The 15,823-nt window shown below is 35.8% G+C and overlaps 1 protein-coding gene across 1 annotated transcript; it reads right to left on the bottom strand.

The window, feature by feature from the left end:
• Nucleotides 1-2,735: 2,735 nt before the first annotated feature.
• LOC115209358 (NF-kappa-B inhibitor-like protein 1) lies at nucleotides 2,736-12,554 on the bottom strand. The gene is made up of 5 exons (XM_029777728.2): nucleotides 11,683-12,554; nucleotides 9,718-9,833; nucleotides 7,816-7,940; nucleotides 5,925-6,039; nucleotides 2,736-3,319 (listed from the first exon to the last, which is right to left on the bottom strand). Exons 1-5 carry the CDS (start codon nucleotides 11,877-11,879, stop codon nucleotides 2,793-2,795), a joined length of 1,080 nt encoding a protein of 359 aa, XP_029633588.1. The 5' UTR covers nucleotides 11,880-12,554; the 3' UTR covers nucleotides 2,736-2,792.
• Nucleotides 12,555-15,823: the final 3,269 nt, after the last annotated feature.

Below are 15,823 nucleotides of genomic sequence, written 5' to 3'. Positions count from 1 at the left end.
TTCATGACCTCTGCAAGCCTATAGCAACTGGCATACAAGTACTTTCTTACTAGTGGCAACAATTTGATAGTTAATATAGAGAATTCAAAAAATGTGAAATTGAGATAGATAGATAGATACTAGAAGGCACATGCCTAAGGTGTCACAGTGGGATTTAACCTAAAAACTACATGGTTGAGAAGCAAACTTCTTAACCATACACACACACATATGCATGCATGCATATATATATAATATACATGCACTTAAACATCTGAATACACTGGAATAACAATCTATATGTAAAAGCATAAGCAGTTCAGTTTTGACTATCCTTTATTCAGATACAGTGTATTTAAAACTCCAAAGCCCAATGCATCATTTAAAAAAAGGTGTTAGGTGTCATTTGAAAACTTGGTTGCTTTTTTAGCATGTAGGTAACTGTGTATGTAGTGATGAGACAGAAAAGGTGTATTTTATAAGAATATGCAATACGAAGTGGGAAGTGAAGGGAACAGAACAAGAGTTATTCAAGAACAATGTAATATGGTTAGAGGAGATGGATTGGAAAAGTGATCTCAAAGAGAAAAGAATATGTATGAATTATGTGTAATTAGCTGGTGGTGGATGTAGAGTTAAGCTGGACTAAATTCCACAAATCTCTGCATATAAGATTAAGAATTGTCCAGCAGTTGTATTCTTATTCCTATTAGGTTTCCTTTTTTTTTTTATTTGATGTAAAGAACTTCAGGTGTTTGAGATGAAAGAAGAAACCAAAATTCATGGATTTTTGTTGAGCAAATCATCAATTCCTGTAGATAGTCCAGCTGGTGAAGGCATGTGGCTTAGTGGTTAGGAATGTTTGGATGATAATCAAAAGGCAATGGGTTCAGCATCTGGAATAAGTGGCACTAAAATTCTAAAATAGTTCAGTATAAACCTCCACTAAATTTTATATTAAATGTTAATGAACATTTTGAAAAATAAATAAATTTTAACTATTTTCATAAAGTAAAGTTAAAGATACCTACCATATTCTGAGCGCCTTGTTTCCCTGGGCATGGATTCACTGAAGCTCCGGCGTCTTGCGATGGACTTGGTAAACACCCACAAAGTTGTCAACCACCTCACCAATAACAACACTGAACACCTTTTTGATCTCCATGTGTCTAACACACGTGGACATGCCTACAAAGTCAGAAAACAACACCGCTCCCATGACTTTCGGAAACATTTCTTCACGCTCAGAGTTGCTGAAGCATGGAATAAACTGCCTGCGTCAGTTGTTGACTGCCATGACACTGCATCCTTTAAGGCCCTCATGCTTTCCGAAATCCGTCGAAACTACACCTGATTATATATGCACTTTAGATGAGTTGTAGTGCACCTGAGCACTGTACACAATGTTTATTATTATTATTTTATACCTGAAAATTTTTTTCCATTAAAATACAAAGTTGTACTGTATAACAAAATATATCTATGCTAATTGATTTTTGTGTCTGGTATTAGTTTTATAGTTGTTTGAATTGAGGTGTCAAAGTGTCAGTCAGTGGGTTAATGGTTTGTATTGTTTCACCAGTATCATAGTGAAAACCTTTACCTCCCACTATTGAATGTTGCTTAACTTTGATGAAACAGACCTATGATTAAAAGCATTTTAATCATGACCATTCCATCATTTTCTATGTCAGGATTTACACTGTCCAAAGTGTCCCATTTTTTTTAAAGAAAAAAGCCATTTGAGTATGACTTGTGAAGCTTTAGCTGCTATTTGCAGCAGGTCAAGCACCCATATAAAAACTTGCAAGCTCAATATTTGTTGACTTACAGGGAGCTCATCTTCTAGTTATCTGATGGACATAACAGGAAACTTCTCTGCAATACCTCTAAGTGTAAAGTTGTTAATAATGAAAAAGAAAGCTTGGCCAATCAATTCCAGAAATTATTCAGGTTTAATATTTAAGGAACATATCACAAATCAGCTAGTTTTTCTCTTTTGTTTATTTCCTTGACACACTGATTTTCCATACATTTGTGCTCACTTTCTCATCTTGAAACCTAATCATCAGATTACCAAACTAATAGTTTAACTAAGTGAACTGTTCCACAACAATGGTTGGAGCAATGCTTATTGCTGTAACAAATGTGCTTCAACTTAACCAGCTAAGCAGATATCCCTGACAAAACCAAAACTGCTACGTGGTTCATACAGGGAAGTGAAGGACAAAGGTATTTATAAACCACCACAATGTCTGTAAGATGATCATTGAAAAAACTCTCTCATCATTTCAGTTGCAACCCTGGCCAAGAGTATCTCTAGAATATTCTTATAATTTCTTAACCGATACAGTTCTTTGAGTAGCACTCCTGTAGATCAAGCCACTGAAATTGTAGCCCATTTTCCTTGTCACTACACAACACACATGAAACAAATTTTTTTTCCTTCCAATCCACATTTCTCATCACTCGGTAAACAGTTCCCAAGAAGGTAAACTTTGTCTCCTAACCAGAACAATAGTGTTTGTGCTGTACCACTTGAAGGCAGATTGCATCTTTTGTGTCAGTCTGCTGCAGATTGTTTAATGTGCAACACTGCCACTTCTCGAATAGGTACAAATTTGTGAAAGCCATCCTATTCAAATAAAATCACTGAAGTGTAAAAAATAAAGAAAATTTTAAACGATCCAAATACATAAAATATTTTATTTAATGCACGCCCTACAAGTAAGGCATTTCAAGTATTTTATTTTTTATTTTACAGTTAGTTTGAAGTTATAGCAACAGAATAATTTCAACACAATACATGCTTTTCAAACTAATTTTTCATTAATTTTGTTCAGTGCTTTGGCTATTTCATTAATTTGTTTAATAATGTGGTCCCTATCTGATTCAAGCAAACGGTTTCCAAAGTTCTGTATAAACTTGTCAGGATGCCATCGGCGCTGCAGTTTTCGGACCAGCATTTTGTTCTCTAATGTATTGTCAATATGAAGAGATTCTACACCTTCATAAGAAAGACATATTCCCTGGCTGTCTGTTGGCCAAGGAAAGCGATCATAAGAAAGAATTTCCTTCTGGTCTCCATTTAACAACTTCTTGTATTTCTTTTCATTCCTCAAAAATTCCACTTCAGTGAGTTTTCTCTCAGAATGTTTTCTTTTAGGTCGTGAAACATGATTTTGAGTGTGTGTGTTTGAATTCCCTCTGTGTAACTTTTTATGAGCTTTCTTAAAACTGAACTCATATTTCCATGGTTCCTTTTTTCTCTTTCTCTCAGATGATATTCTGTTGGCCCATGCATCGTAAGATTCCCACTCTTTATCACATTCAAAATAATCTGAATAAGAAAAATATAATTTTTATTACTAAGTGAATCTCAATTTTGTTATACAATTAATAAAATAAAATTTTCAGCAATGTATGAATCAAAAACAATTGCAGCATGGAAGGTGTTTATAAGCCATTTAAAAACCGTTAGATTCACTTCAACATTTAAATTTAATTTGCCAAAATATTTTCGCTGCTTTAAGACCACGACCTGATCACTGACAAAATTCCGGAATTTTGTCAGTGATCAGGTCGCAGTCTCAAAATGACTAAAATATTTTGGCAAATTAAATTTAAATGTTAAAGTGAATCTAACGGTTTTTAAATGGCTTATAAACACCTTCTATACTGAAATTGTTTTCGTTCCAGCACATGATTGCAGATCAGGTCACTTGCTATGCAAGTACATCTCTGTAATATAAATCAAAAGAACAAAAGTGAATGCTTTGAAAGTCATTACATGTTGACATGAAGCCTTATGTGTTATAAAGTCGATACCAACTACATTTTAATGTAGATAGCTATTTAATAAATAATGACAATCCAAATGTATCAATCCAGCATCTGCTTTTTATTACTGCAATGTTAAATATAAATCTCTGTTCAGCTTGACTTGGTAATTTAACTGTAATAAATTGGTCTAACCTGGTAATTTAACTGTAAAATAGTGGAAGTATAGTTTCTGCTAATCAGTAAAGTTATTGTTGTCATGGTTTCAATGCTCAACTTTCTACATCAACATTTACTGCATGGTAGACACATCTGACTTATCATCACTCATCTTAGATTTTTGTATGTGAGGGTTCAGCAGGTTTTACTACCTCTGGTTATAGTTATTCTCTGCTACAAATACTCTACACTAACAGCACATGCATTCATTATTCCATTCTAGGGCTTTCAGCTTTAATGTCCAACCACTCAGATTCAGAGCTACTTTTCATTTAGTTTGTCTTTTGTACAAAGAGACATGCTCTTTATAATCAATAGTGAAAACATCTTAAAATTTCTTCCACCCATTGCTTACTGTAGCTACTATGTTTTCACTACTGTTACTCTCGGGTCACTTAAGGAATAGAATTCTTAGCCGTGTCTAGTAAACCATTTGAGTAATTCATAGATTTCAAGTTATGAATGTTCTATATCTGAAATCATCAAGTCTGTTAAGTCCACTAAAAACATTTTTCTGGTAAACAATTGATGAGGTCAAATTCTAAGCCTGATTTCTTACTTATTTTAAATTTACCAATAATAATCCTTAATTCCAACATTACTTGATTGTTATTCTCTTATTAATATTTTAAATAATCTTTCTTTAAAATTAAATATATTTAACAAAAAATAAAAGCTTGCTATATCTCACTTGGTTCATTTGTTTTAAACCAACTCTGTAAATAGTTAATCTATTTACAGTGAATTAAAAAAGCACCACAAAATGGGATTTCACACTTCATTTTAATCAGTTATTAAAAGTAAACTTGAACCTTTTACAAAATAAAATGAAACTTTGAATAAAGATCACATAAACAAATTGGTCCAAACTAGCTGAATGTAGACATATATCTCATCGAAGGAAGTTCTGTGTCAGTTATTTAGCTTCCTAATATAGTATCCAGACTCTGCCACTTAAAATTCGAGGACACATATTGGAAATCCTGATACCTCAGAATAACAAATTTAGTACAAAACAAGACAATTATTAGCCCAATAAGACAGTGAAGTTAGCAATCTAGATTTAAAGCCAAAATTATAAAACAGTAATATTGATGAGATGCTAAGTGTTCTGATTTCAAATCATACCACAATTGACTTAGTTAATCTAGAGCATCATCAAATAAATATAAAAATATAAAACTTGTGAGAGTCTCTACATGGTAGCTCTACTTATCAATGCAATATCCAAGTATCTCTCAAGAATCTCTGTAAAATCTTAAAGGTAGAGGAAAAAACCCAGAATCCTAAATCTTCAAAACAACAATTATAAAGATGGCTACAATTTGATTACTGACTGAAGGATCAAGTTTAGTCAGAGTGATCAAACAGAGAATGTTATCAGTATGATGTATTTATTATCAAGAATGGTTTCACATTAAATTCAATAACTACGATACATGTAAAATATCAACAGGTGCAGACGTGACTGAGGTAAGGCATTTGTGTCCCAACCACATGGTTCTGGGTTCAGTTCCATTATGTGGAACCTTGGGCAAGTGCCTTCAACTAATAACTTCAGGCTGGCCAAAGCCTTGTGAGTAGATTTGTAAGATGGAAACTGAAAGAAGCCCATTGTGCATATATATGTGTGTGTGTGTGTCTGTCTCCCACTACCACTTGATAAGTGGTGTTGCTGCGTTTATATCCCTGTATCTATGAAGTTCGGCAAAAGAGATCGATAGAATAAGTGCCAGACTTAACAAAAAAATAAGTACTGGGGTCAATTCATTTGACTGAAAGTTTTATAGGATGGTGCCCTAGTATGGCTGCAGTCTAATGACTGAAACAAGTGAAGGGGAAGAGATTTACAGATTCAGCCAACTCATAAAGGAACAAATACAAAACTCCTTCTTCAACACTAATAAGAACACACACAAAAAAAAAGGTATTAACAATAAACAAACCATTCTCGTATCTTCCCCAACTTCTTTCATATTCATCTTCAAAGATATCTTCTAGCTTATTCTTCCATGCTTGTGCTTCATTTATATATTCACTTTCATCTATGATATCTGCTGACTAAAGAAGGATCAATTGGTTAGTTTGGCAGTTAACAACATAATGATACAGCTATAAATATTTATGATACAGATATAAAAATTTATGAAAAATATTAGTGTAGATGCTGTGCCTGGCAACTACAGGCAACAGAATGAAACCTAAAAAGCAATCAGAGACAATAACTTTTTTTAGATTAGTTTCTAAAGCAGATCATACTTGTAATAAAGATGTAGTCAAATGACTTAAGGTTATTTATATTAGTAGTACATATTTAGAAGGGTAACAAAAAAAATTGAACCAAATGAAATTTGGACTTAAATATTTGATCATCATAAAGCAGCCAGTTCATCCTTCCAGTGTATTCAGTAACACCACAACCCTACCATCATCATCATCGTTTAACATGTTTTCCATGCTAGCATGGGTTGGACAGTTCAGCTGGGGTCTAGGAAGCCAGGAGGCTGCGCCAGGCCCAGTCTGATCTGGCAGTGTTTCTACAGCTGGATGCCCTTCCTAACGCCAACCACTCCGAGAGTGTAGTGGGTGCTTTTTATGTGCCACCTGCACAGGTGCCAGACGAGGCTGGCAAACGGCCACGATCTAATGGTGCTTTTTATGTACCACTGGTACAGGGGCCAGACGAGGCTGGCAACGGCCACAATTGGATGGTGCTTTTTACGTGCCACCGGCACGGAGGCCAGTCGGGACGGTGCTGGCAACAGCCACGTTCAGACGGTTCTCTTACGTGCCACCGGCACTGGTATCTCAGCTACAATTTCCATTGATGTTGAAAGGTTTCGATTTTGATTTTCACTTGCCTCAACAGGTCTTCACAAGTAGGGTTTGTGTCACAAGAAGGAACGGTATGCATAAGTGGGCTGGCTACGTCCCAGGTAGAGGCCACGGGTTATGGTCTCACTTGTCCTGCCAGGTCTTCCCACGCACAGCATACTTCCAAAGGTCTTGGTCTCTGGTCATTTCAATAATCTGGATGAAAATTAGTGCAGACCAGTAGCTCTCAACTTTTTAACATTGAGACTCCTTTTTAATATTTCAATAAAAACAATTTTGCAAACATTTAGTAAAATTAATGTTTTTGATTCATTTCTTGGGGAAATATTCTCCAGTTTTTTTTGTAACCCATATACTTATAGTTTATTATATAGTATACTCAAAAGCATTTCATCAAATATTTCAGAAGTGAAAAAGTCTAATTGCAGGTATGGTTGGGCAGTTAGAAATTTGCTTTCTAATCATATGGTTCCTGGTTCAATCCCACTGTATGGCACCTTGAGTATATGTCTTCTACAGTAGCCCCAGGTCAACCAAAGCCTTGTGAATGGACTCGGTAGACACAAACTAAAAGCAGCCCATCATATGTGTGTGTGTGTCTCCTTGTCTTGACACCAAATGATAGCTGTAAATTAACTGTCACTTTCATACAAGCAGTATCATTAATCAGCAATATTCTGCAAGATCATGTCTGGCAATGGCAAAAATATTACTTTACTTGGAAAAAGGTAAGGGTTGGTGATAGGAGGGGCATCAGGTCATAGAAAATTTGCCTAAATAAAATTCTGTCCTACCAATGCAAGCATAGAAAAGTGGATGTTAAAATGATGATGATCCATAGATTGTATAGCTGTAATAACTTAATGAGCAAAGTTATGGTATATTTTCAAATTTCAGTTGTAGCTATTTAATTCTTTTTGGAAACACATACATATCCCACAATATAACCGACTGACTTTTGTTCAGTATTAATGAAATACTTGTGTAATAAAGTAAAATTACCTGATAAATATTTTGATAATGAAAAAATTGTAACAACAAATCTTCTGTTGACTCTCCAAACCTGTTTTTAAGTATCAAACCACCGGGGAAAGCATTCAGAAATGGTTGAACAAAATCTTGGTAGACTGAAGTAGAATAAAGAAAAGGTATTTAGTAACATAAAACTAAAGATATTGAGGATAAAACATTGTAAAGTTATTTTAAATAGTTTTAAATGTATTACTGGTACAACTTTTCAAGTGTACAATCAGAAGTCATACTATGGGCTATTATATAGTCATGAATCCTATTTAACACCTCGCTGTATACATTGATAAAGTTGTCCATAGGAGTTACATTATAGTTAAAGTAAACTGCTGTACTTTGCATTTGTTGATTTGGAGAAAACCTTCAATAGGGTTCCATTTAATAAGTAGAAAAAGTGTAGGTAGAAATTCTAAATGGTGTACTCAATGCAAACTGTGGACACGTAACAGGTGCAGTATAATCACAGGAGATTAACAGAGAAATAGATTTTCTCAAATACCCAGGAGGACTCTTAGAGGTGGTGGATAATTTTTGTTAATTACTGTGCTGGTGCCATGTAAAAGCACCCAGCACACTCTGTAAAGCGGTTGGCATTAGGAAGGGCACCCAGCCATAGAAACCATGCCAAATCAGACTGAAGCTCTCTGGATTGCAAATGGACATTAAATGATGATGATTAACAGTGGAGGATGATGTTCTGAAAGCGTAGTTGCTAGAAGAGCTAGCTGGAGAAAGTTTTGAGAGTTATTACTTCTGTTGGTAACAAAAGACCTACCTCTCAGAGTGAAAGGCAGATTGTATGCATAAAAACAGCAATGCTGCCTGGTAATGAAATGTGGGCCATGACAGTAGAGGACAAATAAAAACTTAGAAACAAATAAAGAAAGAATGATCTGCTGACTGTGCAATGTCAGTGTTCATGTATGACAAAATACAAATGTATACAGAAAAAGAATGGGCATAAGAGCCATCAGATGTAGTATGCAAGAGAGAAGACTACTGGTATGATCATGTGATATATATAGATGAAAATGGTTACATAAAGAAGTGCTGATCACTAAATGTGAAAGGAGACCTAGGAAAATATAGGACATAGTGAAGACTGACAGTAGGATTAAGCCTCAACGAAGAGGGATTTACAGCCAAACACTTGAGATCATTGTGAGTTAAATGTCAAAACATATATAAAAAAGCAGAATATGACAAAATGATGGGATTACCTAGTAGCTGAGGAAGATGTCCTCCTGATGATGGAATAGACTGTTGCACATTAGGTAGCATACAATTTGTATTTGAAATTAGGTCAGATACCAAAGTAGTAGACCAAGATAGCTCTGGTATGAGACTGCATAGATTGATCTGGTATCCATTTCTTGACAGCAATGCGAAGCAATGGAGCACTAAAGTTTACGGCTCATAAAATGAACTGCAATAGCAGATTTGAACACAGAACCCATGAGTGGGTAGTCTAATTCTTTAAGCACTTAACTCTAATAACAAGTTATGAATTAATTCTTAAATTAGTTGACTTTTACTATTGTTATTATAGTTAATTATTCTTTATGAAGACATGTGGCCTAGTGGTTAGGGTGCTGAGCTCACAGTCATAAGGTTGTGGGTTTAATTCCCGAGCAAGGCACATCATTTCATGCTGTTTGCCTCAGCTGAAAATGAGTACTAGCGAACTGCTGGTGCAGCTCTCTCTCCAGCTGTTATATTCTGCTGGGTTAAAGGTGGGAAGGCCAAGAGGGTTTCTATTTCTACTTGCAACTACATAGGTGCCTAAAACAATTAGAGAAAGCAAGATACAAGTTACCAGATTGTATTCCCTTGAAAGTGAAGCTGATAATTATTTTTGCAGAAATTGTTACTTACCAAACTGTGCTTCATGTGGATCATCAATATAGAGGAGCTGGTGCACTGCATAGTGATGAGGTAAATTTCCATTACAGTCCGTTTGTAAGGGATCAACTTCTTTACGTAAAAGATATCTGTTTTAAAATATAAAATCATTAACATTACTCAATCATTAATAGACCAAATTCCAAGGTAATCCTATTTTAGAGAAATGCGCATTACAGATTAACATTATACCTTATATCCTTTTCTACTCTATGCACAAAGCCTGAAATTTTGAGGGAGTGGCCAGTCGATTAGATCGATCCCAGTACGCAACTGGTACTTAATTTATCGACCCAGAAAGTATGAAAGGCAAAGTCGACCTCGGCGGAATTTGAACTCAGAACGTAAAGACAGACGAAATACCTATTTCTTTACTACACACAGAGAGGGCAAACGGATTAAGTCGATTATATCGACTCCAGTGCGTAACTGGTACTTAATTTATCGACCCCGAAAGGATGAAAGGCAAAGTCGACCTCGGCGGAATTTGGACTCAGAACGTAACGCCAGACGAAATACGGCTACGCATTTCACCCGGCGTGCTAACGATTCAGCCAGCTCGCCTGCAGAATGATCACATTGCTAAGGGCAAACATATTTTTCGCCTTAAATCTGAATAGGCCTTATAAGATAACTGAGATAGTCAGAATATGTAATGGAATAATAAAATTCAAACCAATCATGGACAATATGACTGACATTTATTTCTGCATATGCACCACAGTTAAAGCAAACGGATAAATAGGATTGCATTTAAGTGACCCTTCTATAGACTATTTCCACAATACAGAACTTCATGTGATTTTAATAGACAAACTGAGCAACATATAGAGGCTGAAGTATGTTAGCTTTAGGGTTTACTTTCGCCCATTTTATGATGTGATATACGATAGAAATAATTATGATACAATAAATATATTTAAGACATATGCAAGTTTTGCTATTTTTATTTTCAGTTTACAGAGGAAATAAATTACAGAACATATAACTCAGTGGCTTTTTGGCCCCACGTAGTAAAAGTAAATTACCTCCCCTTGTATCGTCCGACATGTTTGTTTACGAGTGTCCGTTTACCTTTTTTTTAATATTTTAGTATAAAATATTTAAAAATAGATGAATCTTCATTTTTTGCACACCTCATTTATTTTGGATATATTTCCCATTTTCATAACTCTTTTTTACAATTAAGTGCCATTTTCTTGGAGAGGTGCGTTTCTAAAGAAGCGCCATTAATTCTATCATATATCACAATAAAATGAACTAATATAATAAATTTTGTAAAAAAACTAGATTAAAAGCAATCAAGAATTCACAGGGGATATTGTCGGGCTCATTGTATCCCACTAGTACCGAGGTTTGTTCACTGGAGCAACACACATCTTGAATGATATATTTAGGTTACTTGGTGCAGATGATTAAGAAGGAATGAATAGTTTCATCTACGTAGGAAGGTCACGGTTAAAAGTTTAAAATTGTTATTAATATACAGAAGCAAGTGTTAGCGACGTAACTGAGAACTGAAGTACATTCAAGATCATTAGTAGTAGACACTTTATACAGTTTTGTGATTGTAGATGCTAAGACTTTGCCTAAAGCGACTTTGAGGGTTTTTTAATAGTGTGTTCTTGATGGGAAAATTTGGAGCAAACGGCCTAATCCCTCGAACTATGGTGAAGAATCGGTAATTACAAATGTGGTTAAGTCATAAGAAATATACCTTAAACTTTTTTTTTGAAGGATTATCCAAATGTAGTTTTAAAATCATTGTAGTATTGTACACAAATAGTATAATATATAACTTTTGAGTTGAATAAACGCTCGTTGTATGACTTGCAAAAAATTTCATTTTAGATAAGAGATTGTAAAACGTTTTAAAAATTCACACACACACACGCTATATATATATGTATGTGTGTGTGTATATATAAATATACATACCTGAGAAAACGTCTTGAATTGGTGGAAGAACAACACATATGAAGGAGGTTTCCACCACTGGCGATTGTCACGTTCTTCAGATATTTTCCGAGCTTATGTTTCCTTATGTATTCTTTCGCACGACTGGGACGATTATCTTTAATATAGGTAATAACTTTATTCATCAAATCGTGTCGGTAGCTATCGTATGAAGACATCCTAAAACGATGTTATAGAGCACAGAGGCTGCAGTGTTGAAAGCGGAAGTAGCCAATCACAAGTTGTGTTGATGTTGCCTCAACTGGCACTCCGTCGGTTACGACGACCAGTATTCCAGTTAATCTGATCAACAGAACAATCTGCTCGTGAAATTAACGTGCAAGTGGTTGAACATACCACAGATACGCGTACGATTAACGTAGTTATCAAGATTCTGCTTGGCGAAGTATGTGACTAAACTGGCTTTTTAATTACAGACACAACTAAATTTTGTAAACTGAGTGGACGAGAACATTACGAAATAAAGAGTCTTGCTCAAAGACGCGACGTGTCGCCGGGAATCGAACTCACGACTTACGTTCGTGAGCCGAATACTCTAAAAGCGAATCCACGCGCTTTCACTGTTGCTTCTTTAACTGCAAATATAAACTGAGTCTTCAAACTTTCTCGTTTTCGACCAGTAGAAATGGCTGGGAAATCGTTTTCTAAAATTCCATCCTACAGTCTGAAAAGGGACGGCACACTGGATCATGTAGAACTATATATACAATATTCGAGATGGTCATGGCTGAAAAACAATAGCAAATGATTCTAATGTTGTGACTGACTAGGCTATAAAACTAATCTTCTTCTATATGTTAATATAAATGGTTCTATTGTACACACAGTAAAGCCAAAGCAGGAGTAATGGGAAGACAACTCTAATTACAATAATAGTCTTCTGCGGGTTGTTGCACAATATTGGGCAACTCTGTGCCGCAGACTGATAACGGGAAGCACACTAAGTTATAGAGCATAACTACAGATGTGTACCTCACTGACTTTCTTGTCTCATAACTTCCAGAAAAATGGATACTTTTTAACGAAATTTTCAACAAATACCGCTTAAATGCTGTGGATTCAGAGTATATAGAATTTATTGGAAGGAATTTTTCCGAGGGGATAGGGAGAAGAGTTTCGGAAAATTCACACGCTCCGACTTTTTTCTCTCATAACTTTCAGGAAAATGGATATCTTTCAATGAAATTTTATACAAATGGCTTTCAAACGACATAGATTACAATTATACAGAAATTTGTGGGGAAATTTTTCCGAGGAGTTGGGGAGAGGAGTTTCGGTTCAGGAAGACCATATAAGTTGGAACTACTCCGTTTTGACGGGAATTTTTTCCTATTTTTTTAAAACCACAGCCTTCGAAATGACAAAAAAAAGTTAAAAAAATTTTTTGTATTACCTCCCTACCCCGCCTCATCATCCCACTCCGGACCGATTTTGGCCAAATTTTTTTTTCCCTTCAAAACCATGGGAGGGGCTTTTTCAGTAAAAAAGTATTAAAAACATTGTTAATATTTTCAGTGGAAAAAGTGAGTGATTGCAGAGAGATTTGGCTGTTGTTTCTAGTACATCCTAAGACAACCCTCTTCGTTTCTTTCTCTCGAATGTATTGATGTTTTTCTATATTTTTCACTCCATAAATACATTTATATGCTATAAGAAAAAATTTGATTTGCAACCTCACACACTGCCTCCAATCTTAATCTATGCAGTTTGAGTGGTATTTGTATAAAATGTCATTAAAAGATATCCATTTTCCTGAAAGCTATGAAGGAAAAAAATCTCCCCACCTCCTCGGAAAAATTCTTTCACATAAATTCCTATATACTCTAAATCCACTGCATCTAAGTGGTATTTGTTGAAAATTTCGTTAAAAAGTATCAATTTTTCTGGAAGTTATGAGGCAACAAAGTCGGGGTAGGGGTACACATCTGTAGTTATGCTAAAGATAGATATGGTCGGTCTGTGGGGTTACTGCTGCCAAGGTGATACAATGGTTATCCAGCCTGAGGGAAGAACAGGAGAGAGAGGGGGGAAAGCGGGATAGAGATGGTGGCAAAGTGCCAGGCATACTCACAAGGAACATGGATCAAAATATAAATGGGATGGTTGAGTAAAAGAAGAGAGAGATATAGATGGTGACAAGTGCCAGGGCATACCCTTGTGGTTCAAAGGTCATAATATAAGAGGCAGGACATTGCCAAAGATGCATGATTAGAGAGTGGGAAGGGGAATGGAATGAGTGGTGAAAAACTTGGGCATATGGAGTAGTAGGGGCAACTGGATAGCAATGATACAGAGAAACAGGGCCATGAGGACAGGATTGGGTAGTGGGAGGTAAGGATAATGCATGAAAGAGGAAATGTGAGGAAGAGAAGAAATGTAGAGATGTAGTTTGGTTTGTTGGGGTAGGGTGTGTGAAAAGTTTTCTTGTTACATGTGGGTGGAAAACATAGCGCTTCTAGAACTCAGTTTCGCTGACATGGGCAGGTTTTCTCAAGAACCTTATATTGCCAGACATGTCGGTCCATTGTCATTTCATTCATGAGGTCCAAAATCCCGAGATCGGTCCTTACCACTTCATTCCATGTTTCCTGGGTCTCGCACGTCCGCAGGTGCCATCCACTTTCAGTGATTGGCACTTCTTTATGCAGCTGTCCTCATTCATATGCATCCCATATCTAAACCAATGTAGTCTTCTCTCTTGCATGCTACATTTGATACCTCTTATACCCAACTTTTGTCGTACATGCACACTGATGTTGCACATCCAACAGAGCATACTGCTGTCATTTCTCTCCAGTCTACACAATCCTTTTGCATTCAGAGCCCATATCTCACTACCATGGAGTATAGCTGTTCACACACAAGCATCATAGTGTACCTTTCACTCCAAGAGAGAGTCCTTTTGTTGCCAACAGAGGTAATAGCTCTCTGAATTACCTCCACCCTATTCTTATTCTAGAAACAATACTTTCAGAGCTTCCTCCATCATTGTTAATTTGGTTGCCTAGGTAACAGAAACTATCTACAACCTCAAGAGAGCCTCCTGGGAATTTGAGAGAATCTAAGTCTTGTGTGCTCTTAGTACTAATTGTTCCTGCACATCTGCTGTATACTAAGACAACTTTATCTGTTAATCTACTTGTGATTCCACTGCACCTCTTATGTGTCCATAGCTTACACTGGGTGCAGTGAGTGGAATTTCTTCCAACTCCTTTCCTATATATTGAGCAGGACCATTTACCTGACAGAAGGACTTCTTCCTTACTAACAACAACTTCGGTCTTTGCTAGGTTAACTTTAATTCTATGTTTTGCTTCCATACCTGGAATTTCTTCTCCAATTCTCCTAAAGATTCTGTAATAAGGGCAAGGTCATTAGCATATAACAGTTTCCATGGGCATCCAGTTTTTAATTCCTCTGTTATGGCCTGGAGGAGTATAATGAATAAGAGTAGGCTGAGAACTGAGCCTTGGTACACTAAATTCATTTCTGTTGATTCCATATCCATATAAGTTTCCCCAAATGTTATTTATCTTCTAAAATAACCTGATTCCTTTTATACAACTTTGTTTTTGCTGGCACTTTATAGTGTTTCTGACCTCACAACCCATCTTTTTCAGACTTTGTGATACACATTTTTGCACCGCAATCTTATATTATAAAGAGAAGCTGTTCTCTATCTGTCTGTCCATAACAACATCAGTGCAGAGAGAGGGAAGGAGGAGAGGAGAAAAAGTTGTTGAGAGAGAGAGCATACGTGTGTTGGAAAGATAGATAAATAGGTAATGTTGTCACCTTAGTGACTAACAAGTTTTGATTAAAAATGAGGGAATATTAAGTGCAAGTCAACATAACACAGACTTCAGAAAAAGACTATATGCATATATACAATACATATAGTTACTTTTTATTTGGTTATTTGTGTGTGTTTCTGTATGTCTTTCAACATATAGACAAAACAAAAACAGACTACATGTTTAGTAAATATTTTTACTAGCAGTGTAGCAACAAGTAATGAGCTAGTATACATTATATTTAAAGTGGTTTTTCCAATCACCTAACAGTTCTTAACAAATTCTTGCAAATTTTATTTTATTTTCAT

Source organism: Octopus sinensis, linkage group LG3, assembly GCF_006345805.1.
Source record: "Octopus sinensis linkage group LG3, ASM634580v1, whole genome shotgun sequence".
Classification (NCBI taxonomy): Eukaryota; Metazoa; Mollusca; class Cephalopoda; order Octopoda; family Octopodidae; genus Octopus; species Octopus sinensis.
Note: the sequence above shows the minus strand (reverse complement) of the source record. Positions and strands in the feature narration are given on the sequence as shown.